The sequence below is a fragment of the Monodelphis domestica genome, chromosome 3 (genome assembly GCF_027887165.1).
Source record: "Monodelphis domestica isolate mMonDom1 chromosome 3, mMonDom1.pri, whole genome shotgun sequence".
Taxonomy (NCBI): domain Eukaryota; kingdom Metazoa; phylum Chordata; class Mammalia; order Didelphimorphia; family Didelphidae; genus Monodelphis; species Monodelphis domestica.
The window spans coordinates 446,257,642-446,274,357 of NC_077229.1; the positions used below are offsets into that span (position 1 = coordinate 446,257,642).

Below are 16,716 nucleotides of genomic sequence, written 5' to 3' on the forward strand. Positions count from 1 at the left end.
TCTTTTATTCAAGAAACAACAATGACTCCCTGTTATCCTTTGAATTAAATACAAATTCCTCTAGTTGGCATTTGAAGCCCTTCCCTACTGGGCTCCAACATTTTTCTATGCACATTACACATTACTTCCAGGTTCTTATCTTCATGCCTTTGCTTAGGCTATCTCCCATGCCCAGAACACTCTTCCTCCTCACCTCTGCCCTTACAATATCTGTTTTTCTTTAGATATCATCTCAAGTGCCAACTCTTTCCTGATGGCTTTCCCAGGCACAGTTCTCCACCATACTTCTTAGTACTTCTACCCTCTCAAAACTGCCTTTTATTCATTTTGTATGTGTGAATATAAATCTCTCTCTCTCTCTCTCTCTCTCTCTGTCTCTCTCTCTCTCTCTCTTCCTCTCTGTCTCTCTGTCTCCCTCTCTGTCTGTCTCTGTCTCTCTCTCTCCCCCTCTCTCTCATCTATCCATCCATCTATCTATCCATCCAATCTAATCTATCTATCTATCTATCTATCTATCTATCTATCTATCTATCTATCTATCTATCTATCTATCTATCCATCTATCCATCTATCTAGGTATCTCTTCAATATCTCAGAGGTTAGGGTCACAATGTCCCCTAGGTCCTGGAAACTCCATATAAAATGTTTTGGCTCTCTCTTTGTACCAGAGAAGGTCTGGATTTTGTCTTTTTTCTTTTACAGTGTGTTTATAGTAAAAGAAAGTATGCATATTTATGCTATTGAATATGTTGATATTATAAAATGACTCATATTTTACGTATTTCTGAATTTCTAAACATTTTTATGTGTTGTTTGCAGGCCTTTGCATGTCATCTGTAGCCTCTCCAGAACTGACCCCAAATTCCCATTTAATTTCTTATGCCAATTTGTGACATATTGAAACTATGATGGGGAAAGTCATCCCAGTTGAATGTAAACTCCTTGAAGGCAGAAGTAGGTTCATTTTTGTCACTTTATTGCCAGAATCTAGCATAAAATGCTTAGCATATAGGCATTGATTGATTAATCTCCTGTATTTCCTGTCTGGATCTTCAATGGATATCAAAATAACAAAAAGTAAGAACAAAAAATGAAAAAAATTGAGGACATGTCACACCTGTCCACTTATGGCTGAAATATCTATTGTAGCTATGGTAAACAGTCCTGAAGAGGAGAACTATGTTTTCTTTTGTCAAAGATAAGTGGACTAAAACAACCAACTGACTACTCAGCAGTAAGTACCTTCATCTGGTGAAGATTGTTAGCTGGAACTCTTAAATAATCAAGGAACTCATTTAAGAGGTGAGGTGGCACAATAAATTGGAATAGTAGTCCTGGACTCAGGAAGATCAGAATTTCAAATCCAGCTACAGAATTATCAAGAGTACTAAAGAATTTTGTCAGCTAGTCGGAGCAGTGGATGGAGCACTAGCATTGAACTTGGAATCAGGAAGACTCATCTTTGTGAGTTCAACATTGGTCTCCAACACTTGCTAGCTGTGTGATGCTGGGCAAGTCATTTAACCTTGTTTGCCTCAGTTTCCTCACCTATCAAATAAGATGGAAAAGGAAATGGCCAATAACTCCAGTATCTTTGCCAAGAAAACCCCAAATGGGGTCATAGAGAGACTGACAATAACAACAATTTTAGAATTTGCTTTTAGAGACCACCGGAGAACTTTTTGTCTGGTCATCAAACTCTTTGGTTTGTCTTTTTCTTCTTACCTAGAGGCTGCATCAAGATCAAGAGCCCCATAGGCAGGATGGAGAATCCCTTGGGCACTGAGGATGGAGAGTCCCTTCAGGATTACTATCTAAGTGAAAAGCTAGTTGTCTACCAGCAGGAGAATATAATGAATGATCCACAAGGTAAAAAAAGCCTGGGTCATCTCTGAAAAAAGCCAATGCTTAAAAACCATTAAAAATAGCTTCCTGTTTGTCCTGTTTGGGAACAAGACACATATTGCTTACCCTAAAGAAAATTCATGGAGATATGTTATATGATAATATATGTACAACCTATATCATATTGCCTGCCTTCTTGGGAAGAGGGAGGGAAAAAATGAGACAGATTTTTGGACAGAGCTAATGTGAACATTTGTGCATTACGTATTTGTAATAATCATATGTATTATGTTATGTTACATATTTTATCATGTTATATATATTAAAAATAAATGGTAACACACAAAATCCCTTCCAAAAGCCCTTTTTCCTAGGGCCCCTAGGTACCATTGTAGATAGAGCACTACTCTGGGAGTTTGGAGGACATGGGTTCAAATCTGGCCTCAGATACTTCTTAGCTATGTGACCCTAGACAAGTCACTTAACCCTGAATGTAACTCTTCTGTCTTAGAATTGATACTAAGACAGAAAGTAAGAGTTAAAAAAAACTTTCCTCTTTCCCCCATATTTCCCTACCCAAAGTTATGCAGCATGGGATGTTTAAATCTAAAGGGGTACTTAGATGGACTTTGCTACAAGTAGCAATGCAACAAGCCAGGACTCCTGAAGGACTTATGGGAAAGAATGCTAACTACATTGAGAGAAAGAACTATGGGAGTAGAAATGCAAAAGAAAAACATATGACATCACTTATCACATGTATGTATGGGTATGTGATTTGGGGTTTGGGCTTTAAAATATCACTCTATACTAAAGAAGAATAATATGGAAGTAGGTATCAAGGAATAACATTTGTACAACCCAGTGGAATTGCTTGCCAGCTCTGGGAGGGGGGAGATAAAAAGGGAGGGAAAGAAAATGAATCATGAAACATGGAAAATTATTTAAAAATAAAAAAAATAAAGGAGTGCTTTCAATAGAAATAAAAAAGAGCAGAACAACAATAACAAAGTGATGGATGGAGGTTTTCAGTGGAGAAAACTAGCAACCAAATTTTAGTTTTGTTATCATTCTTTCATAACTTTCACATAAGTACCATGCTATGCTTCATGCTGAAGTTGCTTTAGGCACGATCCATATTGCTACCCATGGTTCTCTGTTTTGGTTTCTCTGCAAATATCTACTATGGTAAAGATATGTACTTGAGGACCCAATTATCTTTTGGTCACTAGATGGGGAAACAATATGCTTGGAAAAGTGACATTTTATGGAGATTATCCTTGCTCTGCTTGCTCCAAAGGATAGAAGTAAGCATGATGGGCTGAACCTACAATGAGGGAGATTGGGGATTGATGTAAAGAAATAACTTCCCAGCAACTGCATCTATCCAAAAGTGGGTAGAAGGCATCAATGATGCATTATTGTATATTCTCTACATATGTTTCACTGGCATATTGCCACCGTTAAAAGGACAGGGACTGTAATCTAAACTTAGTATCTTCCTCATTTGAAAGAAAAATGTTCTTCACAGAACAGGTGCTTATACATTACTTGAATTGGAGGGAGGAAAAAAGGGAAAAGAAGAAAGAGAAAAAAGAAATAATATTTCGCATCTTAGTTTCGGTTACCTCTCATTTTCATTCTGAAATATTCCCACTTCTAATCCCCTGAATTTATTTAATGTTAACCTGTCTTAAAAACTATCCCTTTGTGATGTTCTAAATTTTCAAATATGTTTTCAAGTTTCTTAAAAGAAGTATTCAGTTGTCATTATGTTTTGACTTTGGGAATTCTGGGAAGATCTCATGACCCCCAAATTCCCACTATCTTTTTTGATTGCTGATGATTGAGACACTTCCCACCCCAGTTAGAACTCCATTCCTTTGTTTTATACAAGGATTGTGCATTCCATTTAAAATGCAAATACTCCTGTCAGTTGTAATATTTTAATCTTTTGTATCATTTTAACTTGTTTAGAGGAGTTGTGTGCACAGGGGAGAGACCTCTGGGTTTGGAGTTTGGAAGATCCAAGTTTAAATTTACTTACTGGCTATGTGATCCTGGTCAAGTCAATTAACTTCAATTTGCCTCAATTTCCTCTACTGTAAAATGGTGATTATAAAAGTATTGTCATAGGGATAAAATGGGATATTTATTTTTTAAAGCATTTAGCACAGTATCTGGCACATAGTAGGTATTATATAAATGCTCATTCCTTCCTTTTCTCCTAATATTAGAAATCAACAGCCTGATTAGTAGTAGAATAAAGGTATATTGATGTTGGAGACTGCCAATTTGGTATTTATGCCTAGCACAGTCCTTGTCACATAGTAAATCCAAGTATCCCTTCCACATGATGACTTTTCTCATGATGGTTTTGATAAAGAGGGAGCCAGCATAAGACATTGAATGAGAATTTGGGGGGAGTTTTGAGGTAGTCGCAGATAACATGCAAAGGCAGAGATGACACAGAACAAGTTTGGAAACTCAAAAAGGCAGAAAATATATGTCTAGTGTTATATAATATCGACATATTTTATCTTGTAATACCATAAAGATACACAATTTCTTTTTTAAAGTTAAAACAAGGAAAAAGTTAAAGTTTGTGAAAAGACCATGAAAGCCAAAATATTTTCTGTGGATGTTCCAGATTGTGGGGGCACTGTACTCCTAGCCCCAGGGAAACAGAAGGAATATCTGTACATAATAAATGCTTACTGATTGATAAGAGTCACTAGCTAGAACCTTTATCAAAGAACAAGTTTTGAGAGACTGTAGAGAGATCTTGAGGTCCAGATAACGCATGTTATTAAATGGGAGAAAGGCACAGAAAGAGAACAATTAAGGAATCACATTTAAAGTCTTTTAAGGTCACAAAACACTTTTTTTTCATAATAAACATAAGGAAGAGGGTATATTATTACTCCCATTTTACAGATGAGGAAACTGATGTTCAAAAAAGTAGAACATGCAAGGTCATTCAGCTAGTAAAACTGGCAGAACTGCGACTGAATTCTAGGTCCTCTGATTCCAGTTCTGGTATTCTTTCACCAGATTTCACCCCATAGACCTTCAGGCAACTTTACAATTTTGACTAAGGCTTATCTTATTTACTTCAGGGTTAGGTGAAAATCTATCTAGATATTTTTTTTCCTGATACTAAGACTACCTGAGGTAGCAGAAAAATACATAGGACAGAGCAGGTTTTGGAGCCAGGAAGTTGTTGTTTAGTCATTTTCAGTCTTGTCTGACTCTCTGTGACTTGGCAAAGATACTGGAGTGGTTTAAAATTTCCTTCTCCAGCTTATTTAATAGATGAGGAAACTGAGGCAAACAGGGTTAAGTGACTTGCCCATAGCTAGTTCCATAGCTAGGAAATGTCACAGCTAGTAAAAGTCTGAGTCTGGATTTGAACTCAAACCTTCTGAACTCCAGGCTTAGTGCTCTATCCACTGCACCACTTAGCTGCCCACCGTACCATCTAGCTTCCTGGGATGCAGGAAGATCTGGGTTCAAATCCTGCCTCTGACACATTCTGACTATGTGACCTTGGACAGGACACTTTATGTCTCAGTAACTCAAAGGTTCAATAACTTAAATTTTTTTAAAATAATTCATTTCCTTTGTAAGCCTGTGAATTTTATTTTTGTCCATTTAAAAACATTCAGAGAAGCGTCTATAGGTTGCACAAGACTGCCAAAGGTATGGTGGTAAAAGTTTAACAATTGACTCTCCAAAAAAATGTACACATGAAATAGTTTAAAGTTTAATCTGAAATATGAAAAATTTTTTCAGTATCAAGTCCAGACAATGGACAATTCATTAATCCCAATATTATACCATTTTCATATTTTTGAGGCTTATGCCAAAAATTAATTATCAGCTCACTATAGTTTATAAAGGGCCACTAAATGGTTCAGTTCTTAGTCAGGAAGACCTGAGTTCAAACCCAGCCACAGACATTTCCTAGCTGTGTGTCACCAAGGAAGTCACCTAACCCTGCTAGCCTCAGATTCCTTGGCTATAAAATTAGGTGGAGAAGGAAATGGCAAACTACTCCAGTATCTTTGTGAAGAAAAGCCTAAATGAGATCACAAAGAGTTGGACACCACTAAAAGGACTCAATAACAACAAAAAGTAGTTGGTGAGTTGGCTCCAGCACATCTCTGGTCCATGATACAAAAAAAGAGTAAGAATTCCTGCTCCAATGTTGCAGAGAAAGTGCTACTCTGGACTGACAGAGGCAATTTCTTTATCTGGGAGTTCCCTACAGGAGAGGTGTCAAGCAAGAAGCTCAAGACCCAGGAGGCTGACAGACCACAAAGCATTCTGACACCATGTTTAGTGTTCACAGGTCACATCTTGGAAGTTTAATTTGACTCAGCCCTGTAAACATAACCCAGTGTGGATACAGAACGGACTGAGAAACAGATGGAACTTTCTAGTTTCTGTGGGTGGCAGTACATGGGTGTTTTGAGTTGGTGAGGAAAAAATAATTATCTGGTTAATTCCAATTATGTGGAGATTCTGACACCTATTAGTTGCGTGGTTATGGCAACTCGCCCACTTTTCTAAGTTTTAATTTCTGAAGGAATGGCTGGATGTACAGTGAATAGAGCAACTGGCCAGGAGTAGGGAAGACTCATCTTCCTCAGTTTAAATCTGACCTCAGACATATCAGGATTTTTGAGGGCTGCCATTTTACACAGTTGGTGTGCAATCCAATAAACCCTCCACATCTTCATCTCCCATTTTTCCTGTGAAATTGTATCCACATGCCTCCATTAAATTTTATTGCATTAAATATTATAATTATATATATGTGTGTGTGTGTGTGTGTGTGTGTGTGTGTGTGTGTGTGTGTGTGTGTGTGTATTTCCCCCACCATTCTAGCCCAGGGGTATAGATTTGGGGCCAAATCTGGCCCTCTGTCAATTTTTGTATGGTTCTTGGGGCAAGAATGGCTTTTATACTTTTAAATATGGTTCTTATTAGATCTTAAAGTGAAAAAATGGTTTTTACATTTGTTAGATATAAATGTAAAAACCATTTAAAAATATAGTTTTATTGTACTTAAAATTGTAAAAATCATTTTTGGTTCCTTTACTATACAAAAACAGGTGTCAGTAGGATTTAGCCCTTGGGCAGTAGTAGTTTGCTGTCCTGTGGAGGTTTTTTGGGGGGGATCTTTGTTATCCAATGAGTTAGTTGCAATTTGTTTGTCATCAGCAAATTTGACAAATATGCCATCTATGCCTTTTTCCAAGTCATTTATTTACTCTGGGCATAGGACTAAGGAAAGATTCCTGGAGACCAAGAATAGGTCTTTAGAGAATGTCTCTGGAACCTTTCCTCAATAACTAGTCTTTGAATTTGGTCAAACAGATAGGTCTAAATTCCCTTTTCTGTAATATTTTCTAGCCCATATAACTCTTTTGTCCACGAGTCCATATAAGGGATGATGTCAAGTTCATCTGCTCCTTTAATCTTCTTCCAATTCTCTCCCCATCTTGGTTAATTCCCTCTGGGTGAATTCTAGCTTTATAATGTCACAAAACTGAAAACAATACTCCCGAGATGATCTGAGCATAGCAAAGAACAGAGACAATTACCCTAGAGATTTATATAATCCCAAGGTTACTAATTTGTTGTATATACTGCCTCCATTTTCTCATCACCTTTAACTCTTTTCTACCTGGTTTCCACTCCCACCCCTCTATTGAAGCAATTCTCAGTAAGATCATTAATAACATCCTTATGTCCAAATACCCATAGTCTTTCCCCCGACTCCTCCCCTCCCCTCTTCCTTTCTCTCCTCTCCTCTGTTCCATTCTGTTCTCCTCTCCTCTCCCTCCCTCCCTCCCTCCTCCCCTCCTCTTCTCATCCTCTTGACTTTTCTGTGGTATGTGGTACTTATAGAGCACTTCATTATTCTCCCTTCATTGCTTCTGCAATATGGTATGGCGTTCTTATGGTTCTGGTTCTACCTCTACTCATTTTTACTAGCTCATATTTTTAAATGTCATAAGATTCTAACCTTTACCCTTCTCCCTATGTGTACAATTTCTCTTAATAATATGACCTATTCCCACAGCTTCAATTATCTTTATGAAAATCTGTTTTTCCATACTCCCATGACTAAAGAATTCTATATCAATATTCCATATGCCTGCTGAATATTTCTACTTAAGTATTCTATCAGTACCTCAAATTCAACTTATCTACAACTAAACTTATCCTCTTTCCTAAACCTGCCCTTCTTCCCAACCTCTCTATTTTAATGGCTACCTCTCATCTTTGTAATGTTCCAGGCTTGACATTTTGGAATCAACTTTAACTCTCCCTACATCCTCACCCCATTTATCTAAGCAGTTGTGAAGTCCTGCCATTTTTATCTGTAATCTCTTTCTCTCTCTCCTATCATTGAGTCTCTTCTTTGCTGCTAATGCACTACCATACTTCAAGTTTTCATTTCTTCCTGCTTAGAAGTGCCACCTAACAAGCCTCCATGCTCACCATCCAACCTATCCTCTACAATACTACTCAAAAAATCTTCCTTAAAAATGAGCATGATGGTTTGTTGTTGTTTAGTCTTTTTCACTAATATCCAACTTTCATGATGCCATTTGGGGTTCTTTTGGCAAAGATACTGAAGTAGTTTACTATTTCTTTCTCCAGTTCATTTTACAGATGAGGAAACTGAGGCCAGCATGGTTAAGTGATTTGCCCAGAGTCACGGAGCCAGTAAGTGTCTGAGGCCAGATTTGAACTCAGGAAGCTCAGTCTTCCTGAATTTAGGGCCAGCACTCTTATCTACTGCACCACCTACTTGTCTTGATGAAGCACTTGCTTTCCTTTAAAGTCTCAACTCAGATATTACTTCTTCCATAAAGACTTCCGCTGATTCTTCCAGGTGAAGGGGGACTCTCCCTCTTCAAATTTCTTATACTATGTGGGCAGGACTTTTCCTTTGTACTCTCCTATGTATCATCGCTATTCTTGAAGTGTTCCATTGTTTTCTATTGACTAAATTTTCCTTTCTTAATTTGCCCTCTGCTCCAGTTCTTCTGTTGCCTTCCTTTCAACCTAATTATCCTGCTCTATCATTGGTGTCTGATGAAGAGAAAACTGATGTTCATGCAAATCTAATCTATTCTAAAAATGATCTCTTGGAGACCAAAGATCATACCAGAGACGCAAATGAAAGTTTTCAATGAAGTCAACCATTCTAAAGGTCTAGGAAATCTACATTTTCAATGGATGGTATCTACCCCTAGAAAGCTATGCCACACTTTTTGGGTTTACTCAAAGCACTAGGTGGATGTATTTATTACTTACTTTGGATCAGGAGGAATTTTGATATTTCTAGGAGGTAGACTTGGAACTGGAGGTTGTGTTGGGTAAGGGACTGGAGGGACTGGGGCGACTGGTTGAGTGGTAGGATGTGCTGGTGGAGGTGGTGGTGGTGGTGGTGATGTGGCCCCAGAGTAAGGTGCTGTTCCTTTGCTTGGAGCTGAAATGCAAATACAAATAGTTAAGAGAGGTCTGCAAAACATAAGATCATAGATTTTGGTCAAGAAGAGAATTTACAAATAATTCCATCTGGTCTAATATCATTAATACCAATGATGATACAAAGGTTAAGTAAAGATTACACAGGTGTCAAGTGGCAGAGCTGGGATTTGAACCAAGACTCCAAATCCAGCATTTCCCCTGTATTATACTGACTCATGAGGACTGGTTACTTTTTCTTTTAAACTTTTACCTTCTATCTTAGAAAAAAAATATCTATATACATACATATACATACATATACGTATACACATAATATATATACACATAAGATACACACATATAGTTCTAAGGCAAAAGAACAGAAAGGGCTAGGCAATGGGGGTTAAGTGACTTTCTCAGGGTCATATAAGTAGGAAGTATCTGAGCTCAGATTTGAACTCAGGACTTCCCATCTCTAGGTCTGGTTCTCAATTCACTGAGCTGCCTAGCTGCCCCCTTGGTTACTTTTTAATGTGAAAAAAGTATTTTTAATGTGAACTTGACAAACGTTATCACTATTTTTGACTTTGTCTCATGTACTCCTGCTTCCTAGTTTAGCATACTCTTCTACTCCCATGATCTCATGATCTGCAGCTTTACTTCAGACACAAAGAGATGGCCTTACCCTTCATTTTTTTCCACACACAAGAGTTTCACTTCCACAATCCATACATGAATTTCTTCTACCTGACCATAGCCTTCTGTCCCTTCATCTCTCTCTCTTTCTCTGTCTATCTCCTTCTCTGTCTCTCTCTGTCTCTCTGTCTCTGTCTCTGTCTCTGTCTCTCTCTCTCCCCCTCCCTCTTTCTCTCCCTCTCTCCCTCCCCATCCTATATTTAATCTTAATCCTGGGAGCAACCTTTTGTCCATTCCTGGTTTCCTAGGCCATGACCTCTGCTTTAGCCTCAATTTTCTTCCTTGAACAAATTTGAATCCTTAAGGTGAATTCCTTTCCCTTTTGTATTATTGCTGCTTAGCCCCTTCCAAATTCCAGCCCTAGGTCACTCCCAGCATGGAGTAATCCAGACTTTGCCCAAGTGGTACAAAACACCTCTGGAAGGAGTCACACAAATGGGTTGACTGAGTCTACCATAAATTTAGATTATCCAATCACAATTGCCCCCTTGCTGCTGCATGACAATTCTTTTGCTACTTCCTTATTAATGCCTTCATATTCTTCAAAGTAGCTATTCAAACTCTCTTCTTTCCTCAAGTCACCTACACTACTTATTTCAGTTAGAAAAGTAAGGCTGTTCTTCAGAACCTGCCTCTCCTGCTCAATCTCATATTTCATATCAGCCCTGAATCCACACCACTTCACTCTACATTTTCTTCTCCTTTGCTCAGTCTCAGAAGATAAAGTGGTCCTGCTCACCTACATCAATTCCTCTGCCTATGCCTGTAAAATCACCTTCTTTCCTTCTGTAATCCTCCTCCTAATTTCCTCCTTTTATTGGCTCCTTGACTACAAATATGTTCCCAGCCTTTACAAACTTTTACTTGATTCAACCACATCTTCAAGCCAATCTCTCTTTTCTTTCCCATCTATAAATTATTTTTAAAAAAAAAAAGCCTATAAAAAAGCTGTTCTTGTCTGTACTTTCTCTTCTCAAACTGATTTCTTAATCCCTTGAAACTGGACTTCCAAATCTACCACTCAAGGTTGCCAATGATCTCTTTAATGCCAAATCCAATGACTTTTTCTCAGTCTTCATCATTTTTGACCTTTGTAGCATTTGACACTGACTTCTTCTAGAACCTCTCTTTTCTTTTTCAATTTTTTTTTCATGGTACTGTTCAGTAGTGGTTGCCTTCCTACTTGTTTGGTTAATCTTGCTCCCATGTACTTACTACTCCAGAGTTCTGTACAGAGCTTTCTTCTTTTTCTCAATCTATATATTCTCTCAGTGATGTCATCATCTCCCCTTAGTTTTATCACCTAAATCTGTATCTCCAACTCTCATCTCTTCTAAGCTCCAGGATAGCATCTTCAATTTCTGCTTTTCCCAAAAGCTGTCCTTCCTCCCTACCTTTCCTATTTCTGGTAAGGGCACCACCATTTCTCTAGCCACTCAGGTTTGCAACTCTGAGTTATAATCCACTCTTTACTCTCCTTCACTTCACAGATCTAATGAACTGCCTTCTGGTCAATTCTACCTTCCTAATATCTCTCCTACCCTTTCTTTTCTCTCCACCCAGTTTTAGCCCTCATCATTTCTCTACTGGACTATGGCAATGTCCATGTAGCAGATTGTTTCCACTAAATCCAGTCTTTCTTCACTCCAACCCAACCACCCACGCAGCTACCAAAGTGGTTTTTTCTAAAGCAGAGTTCAGATCTTATCATTCTGACTATATCAGTTCCAGGCACTGAAGACGTTTCAATGATTTCCCAAAGCCTTTTTGATAAAATGCAAACCCTGTAAAATCTGGCTCCAACTTATCTTTCTAGGTTGATTACAATTATTCTTCCTTACTACAGCTTTGTATGTACACAATCTTGGATTTTCTGCCTCCATATCATTACCCAATCTACTCTCCCTGCAAAGTCCAGAATTTCATCTCTCTTCACCTCTACCTCCTGGAACTTCTAGGTCCCTTCAAGGCTCAGATCAGGTTATCCAGGTTGTTCTTGCCTCACCTCAATCTCTTTGTACTGACTTTGTATATAATCTGTATTTGGTTTTTGTTTTATCTATAACATGGCATTTCTCCTTTTCCATTCTTTCTACAGCCCAATAGTGACTAAACTCCTTGAGTCTAGGGATTGTCTTGCTTTTGCATGTTTATTGCCAGTGGCTAGCATAGAAGGTGCTTAATAAATGTTTTTTATTAAATCATTATTCTAAAGATACTATTTTTTGTGATTCAATCTTCATTCTAACATTGCATTAGAACAAAATTTTTCTTATCTGGTATATTATATCATTTTGTGAACTTAGATAATTTTCCCCCTCAGCTTCTCTTTCTATGAAGTTACTTTTTTTTAGCCTATTATTTTATGAAGCTTCATCAACCTTGTGTTAATTTTAGTCATCCTTCTTTGGACCTTTGCAGTTGTTTATGCCTTTCTTGATGTGCATTAACCAGACCACATGTAGGAATAAAAGCAAAGACAGATTAAAGTTTTATTCACTTTTAAGATAATGCTTTCTTTGTTAAAAAATGTTCTTTTGGGGAGAAGCTGGGTAGCTCAGTGAATTGAGAGTCAGGCCTAGAGATGGGAGGCCCTAGGTTCAAATCTGACCTCAGATATTTCCTAGCTGTGTGACCTTGGGCCACTCACTTAACCTTCATTGCCTACAATACACAGCATTGATTCTAAGATGGAAGGTAAGGGTTTTTTTTTAATGTCCTTTTTTGAAAATTCTTAGCATATTATTGACCTTTCTGGTCTCAACAGAAAGCTATAGTTTCTCAAAGAGTGTCCTTTTATAAGAAATGATCTTCCCCTTATCCTCTATCTATTCAATATTTAACACTTGTCCATATTGAAGATCTATCATTTTCCTTGCACTCATACAGGTTTGTGAGATTTTCTTTTTTTATTTCCATATTTATCATTTTTAATATGCAAGAAAAAACTCATAAAGGAAATGAAGTGAAAAATGTATGCTTTGATCTGTATTCAGACTCTATTAATTCCTTCTAAGGTGATAGCATTTTTTTTTAATCATGAATCCCTTGGAGTTGTCTTGAATCCTTGCATTGCTGATAATAATAATAATAATGTCATTTACAGCTGTTCACTGTAGAATATTATTGTTACTGGGTATAATATTCTCCTGGTGCTACTTTGTGAGATTTTCTTATCATTTTCTCCATCAGCTAACATTTTATAACTCAAAAACTTCTTATAAGAAAATGTTAGGGGCAGCTAGGTGGCTCAGGGAATAGAGTCTAGCCAGAAGTAGAAAAATAGGAGGTCGTAGGTTGTAGGTTCAAATTTGGCTTCAGAGACTTCCTAGCTGTGTGCCTCTGGGCAAGTTGGTTAACCGGATTGCTTAGCCCTTATTCCTTTTCTGCCTTAGAAGTTATGGGTTTTAAAAAAAAAAGAAAAAGTGAAAACTTCATTTTATGCCCTTCTTCCAGATCAGTTATCAAAATGTCAAGTAAGACTGACCCAGACAAGCATGAAATCCTGGAGGAACTTGCTACCCTTTTTCCACCCAGAAAATGCCATTTTATTCTGCTTTTGGATCACTCTACTCTTTATTTTCCCCAATTCCATTGTAAACTAAATCTTCTTTTTAGCCCAATTTTGGAAAATTGTCAAAAGAATATTTGAAGTCTTAATGAGATGCCAAAAAAATTGGTTAGATAGACTCTTATTTAAATGCTCCTTCTCTCATTAAGCAGGGCAGTTTGTACACTAAAGCCTTTTTTAGAATTACAATTAAGAGTGAAACTGATTTACCCTGGCAAACTATTTGATCACATTCAACAGTGTTAAAAATATGTGGGCTTATGCAAAAATATCAGATGAAAATATCAGTCTTTTTTTTTCTTTATGAGAACACCTAGTACTTTCAGTTAAACACAATAGTATTTGTTCTGAAAACTCAGTCTGTATTACAGTGTTGGATAATATGATAGTTGGTCGCTCTATTATTCTACAGAAAGAAGATACTGTTTTTGGAGGGAATATAAAGAAGGGCTTAATAATAGTAGCAATTCACATTCCTATACCATGAAAGACATATCACAACAATACTATGAAGTGGTGCAAATTATATTATTCTCATTTTACAGATGAAGAAACTGAGGCTTAGGAAAGTTTAATGCCAAGTGTGAAAACTGAAATTTTAAACTAGTTATGTCTTCTAACTCAAGAGCCACAGTGCAACCCCTTCTGAAAAGAATCGATATTAAATTACCAAAGGAGAATTTTAAAAAATAGAAGACAAAGTTAGAGAGTTGATAAAATGAAATTATGAAACATATGAATTGATATAACTTCATGCACAAAGAAGTGTTCTGGGAAGCTAGTTCCAGTTTTTAAAATCTGTATTTTCCAGTCTGATATAATTTTTAAAAAGATATTGAGGAGAAAATGGCTATTCCAAAATATCTATGTAAAGTTAGCTTTTGATAAAACATCCTCTTATTTGTTACACATTAAATATTACTGATATTTGTTATTTAACCCTTTTATTGATCCAAAGCAAAAAAATGTAACAGCTCCATTAGGCCAGAATCAATGACTATAGCCCAGTTAAATATAGTTTGTTGGGAAAGGGAGCCATGTTTCTGGTAGGCAGAAGCTTAGAGTTATTCTGACAATTGGGTAAATCCACACCAATAGCACCCTTGAGTCTAACGCAGGGATTCTTAGCCTGGAGTACGTGGGCTCAGAGAGATTTTAGAGGGTCCTTGAATTTAGATGGCAAAATAATTGCATTTTTTTAAAGAAACCCTTGGTTTCCTTTGCAACCTCATGTATTTTATTTTAGATCTTTTAAAACTTCATTGTTAGAAAGGGTCCATAGGTCTCACTGGACTGTCAGAGGTCTATGAAACAAAAGAAGCTAAGAAACCCTCATCTAAGAAGATCAGAGAGAGCTGACCTGGGGGATGCCTGGTCTTTTACTTCCTGAGAACCATGGCACTTTCCTGACAACCATCATGAGCATGCATAGATTCTTTTTGGAGAACAGAATTAGGTCAGTGGTTAGCAATGCTACACAAAGAGGAAGGTTCACTTATGCATTTTGTTGTAAATGTGGGTTTTAGGACTGTGGCCAGATACCCAGAAATAGGGAAATGGAGATAGTATTGTGAACTTTAAAATTAAATTATCCTTACAGTATACAACCATAGGAAAATGCATTAGAGTTTAGGCAGAGGCTGATGGGAGAGGTCAAAAAGAAAAGAACCTAAGGAAAAATAATGAAAGGGTTTGACATGGAAGAGCTAAAAAAGAAAGGAAGTTAGAGTCAGCAGCCATGAATACTACTGAGAGAGAGCAAGAGATCCTATGGAGTTAAGGCTAGAGGTTTAGGAGGTGGGAGAGAAGCTAACAGGGGAGGGAGATCAGGAGGTTCTAGATATGGAATCAGGTAAGCAATCAATATTTAATATTTAACTCTTTTAGACATCCTAAGCAAAAGAATGTAGCACTGTTCCTGGGATTCGAGTAGCTTGAGGGAGTCTGGAATTGACCAGGGACAGGGACATATCTGGCTTCTCACAGTAACTTGAGGTTAACACTCTTTCCACTCAAACTGATTTTTGTCTTCCAAGGAGCTGAGTGTAGTGTGTGCTGAAGCTCATCTATTAGAAATGGGATGGGATGTAAAATAGGAATAAAATCTGAGGTTTCAGTTCCCAAGTCAAAGTCTAAAAAGAGACATCCCTTTTTTACTTTGCTGGGTGGAGACAAAAGAGACATGTTTTCACTATGGCATTATCAACCAATTGATCATTAACTTCACTAGAAGAGACTACAGGGATCATCTACTTCAACCTTTTCATTTTATTCAGACCCAGGGAGGTTAAGTGACTTGCCCAAGATCACACAGATAATCAGCATAAGAGGCAGAATAATCAATCTATAAGCATCTATTAAACTCTTAATGTGTGAGACACTGAGGTTATTTATGCAACCCATACTCAAGGTATCTGCCTCAGACTCTTCTTTTTGGTAGAGAGAATACTTCCTTAATGTTCCATTAGTGGTTTCCACTTGGAAATGGTTCCAGGTTCTCTTCAGGGGGAGGTTCTGGGAGGAAGAGAAAAGTCTTAGAGAAGAAGCAGATGTTTAGAGGACCCACGGAACTGTACATCCTCAGATGAAAAACAGAAAATAGAATCTCTCCCCTCCTGAGCTCTTATGAACTCCTCTCTTCATGTAGGCAGGAAGTACTGAGTAACCACTTTCTCCACCAATGAGGAAAGTCTTGTGTCAAGGTTGAGGTCTGGATCCCTACTTGACTAACTAGAGCCCTGACTAATTTTTCAGGAAAATCAAACCAAACCAAACCAAACCAAAAACTATCATCACACCAAAGCCTTCGCAGTGTCTTTGACTATGTCCTTGGCAGTGTCCTTGAGTCTATGCTGACTTTTTCTCTGCTTTGAATTGTAGCTACAACCTCCCTTGTACACTTTCACACTAACCTTAGTGAAATACTGTTTGATTTAGCTAGGCATCCTATTTACTCTCTCAGTAAAATAGGCTTCAAATCCCAGATCATATCTTAGACCACACTCTTGCCTCTTTTCCCCTCCCCAGATCTTATTCATTAATCTGACATCAACTGAAAACCAAGTCCTTTTCTCCCTGGAGACCAGGAAAGGAACTCTCTATTTCAGAGA

At 37.5% G+C, this 16,716-nt stretch overlaps 1 protein-coding gene across 4 annotated transcripts in view; it reads right to left on the minus strand.

Annotated features, from left to right (window-relative positions):
- Positions 1-16,716, minus strand: part of FYB1 (FYN binding protein 1) — a 222,865-nt gene that overhangs the window by 61,349 nt on the left and 144,800 nt on the right. For all 4 annotated transcript variants that reach the window (XM_007487422.3, XM_007487427.2, XM_007487421.2 and 1 more), the window contains one exon: positions 9,184-9,358. In XM_007487422.3, coding sequence (XP_007487484.2) covers positions 9,184-9,358 — 175 coding nt within the window. The remainder of the gene's footprint in view (positions 1-9,183; positions 9,359-16,716) is intronic.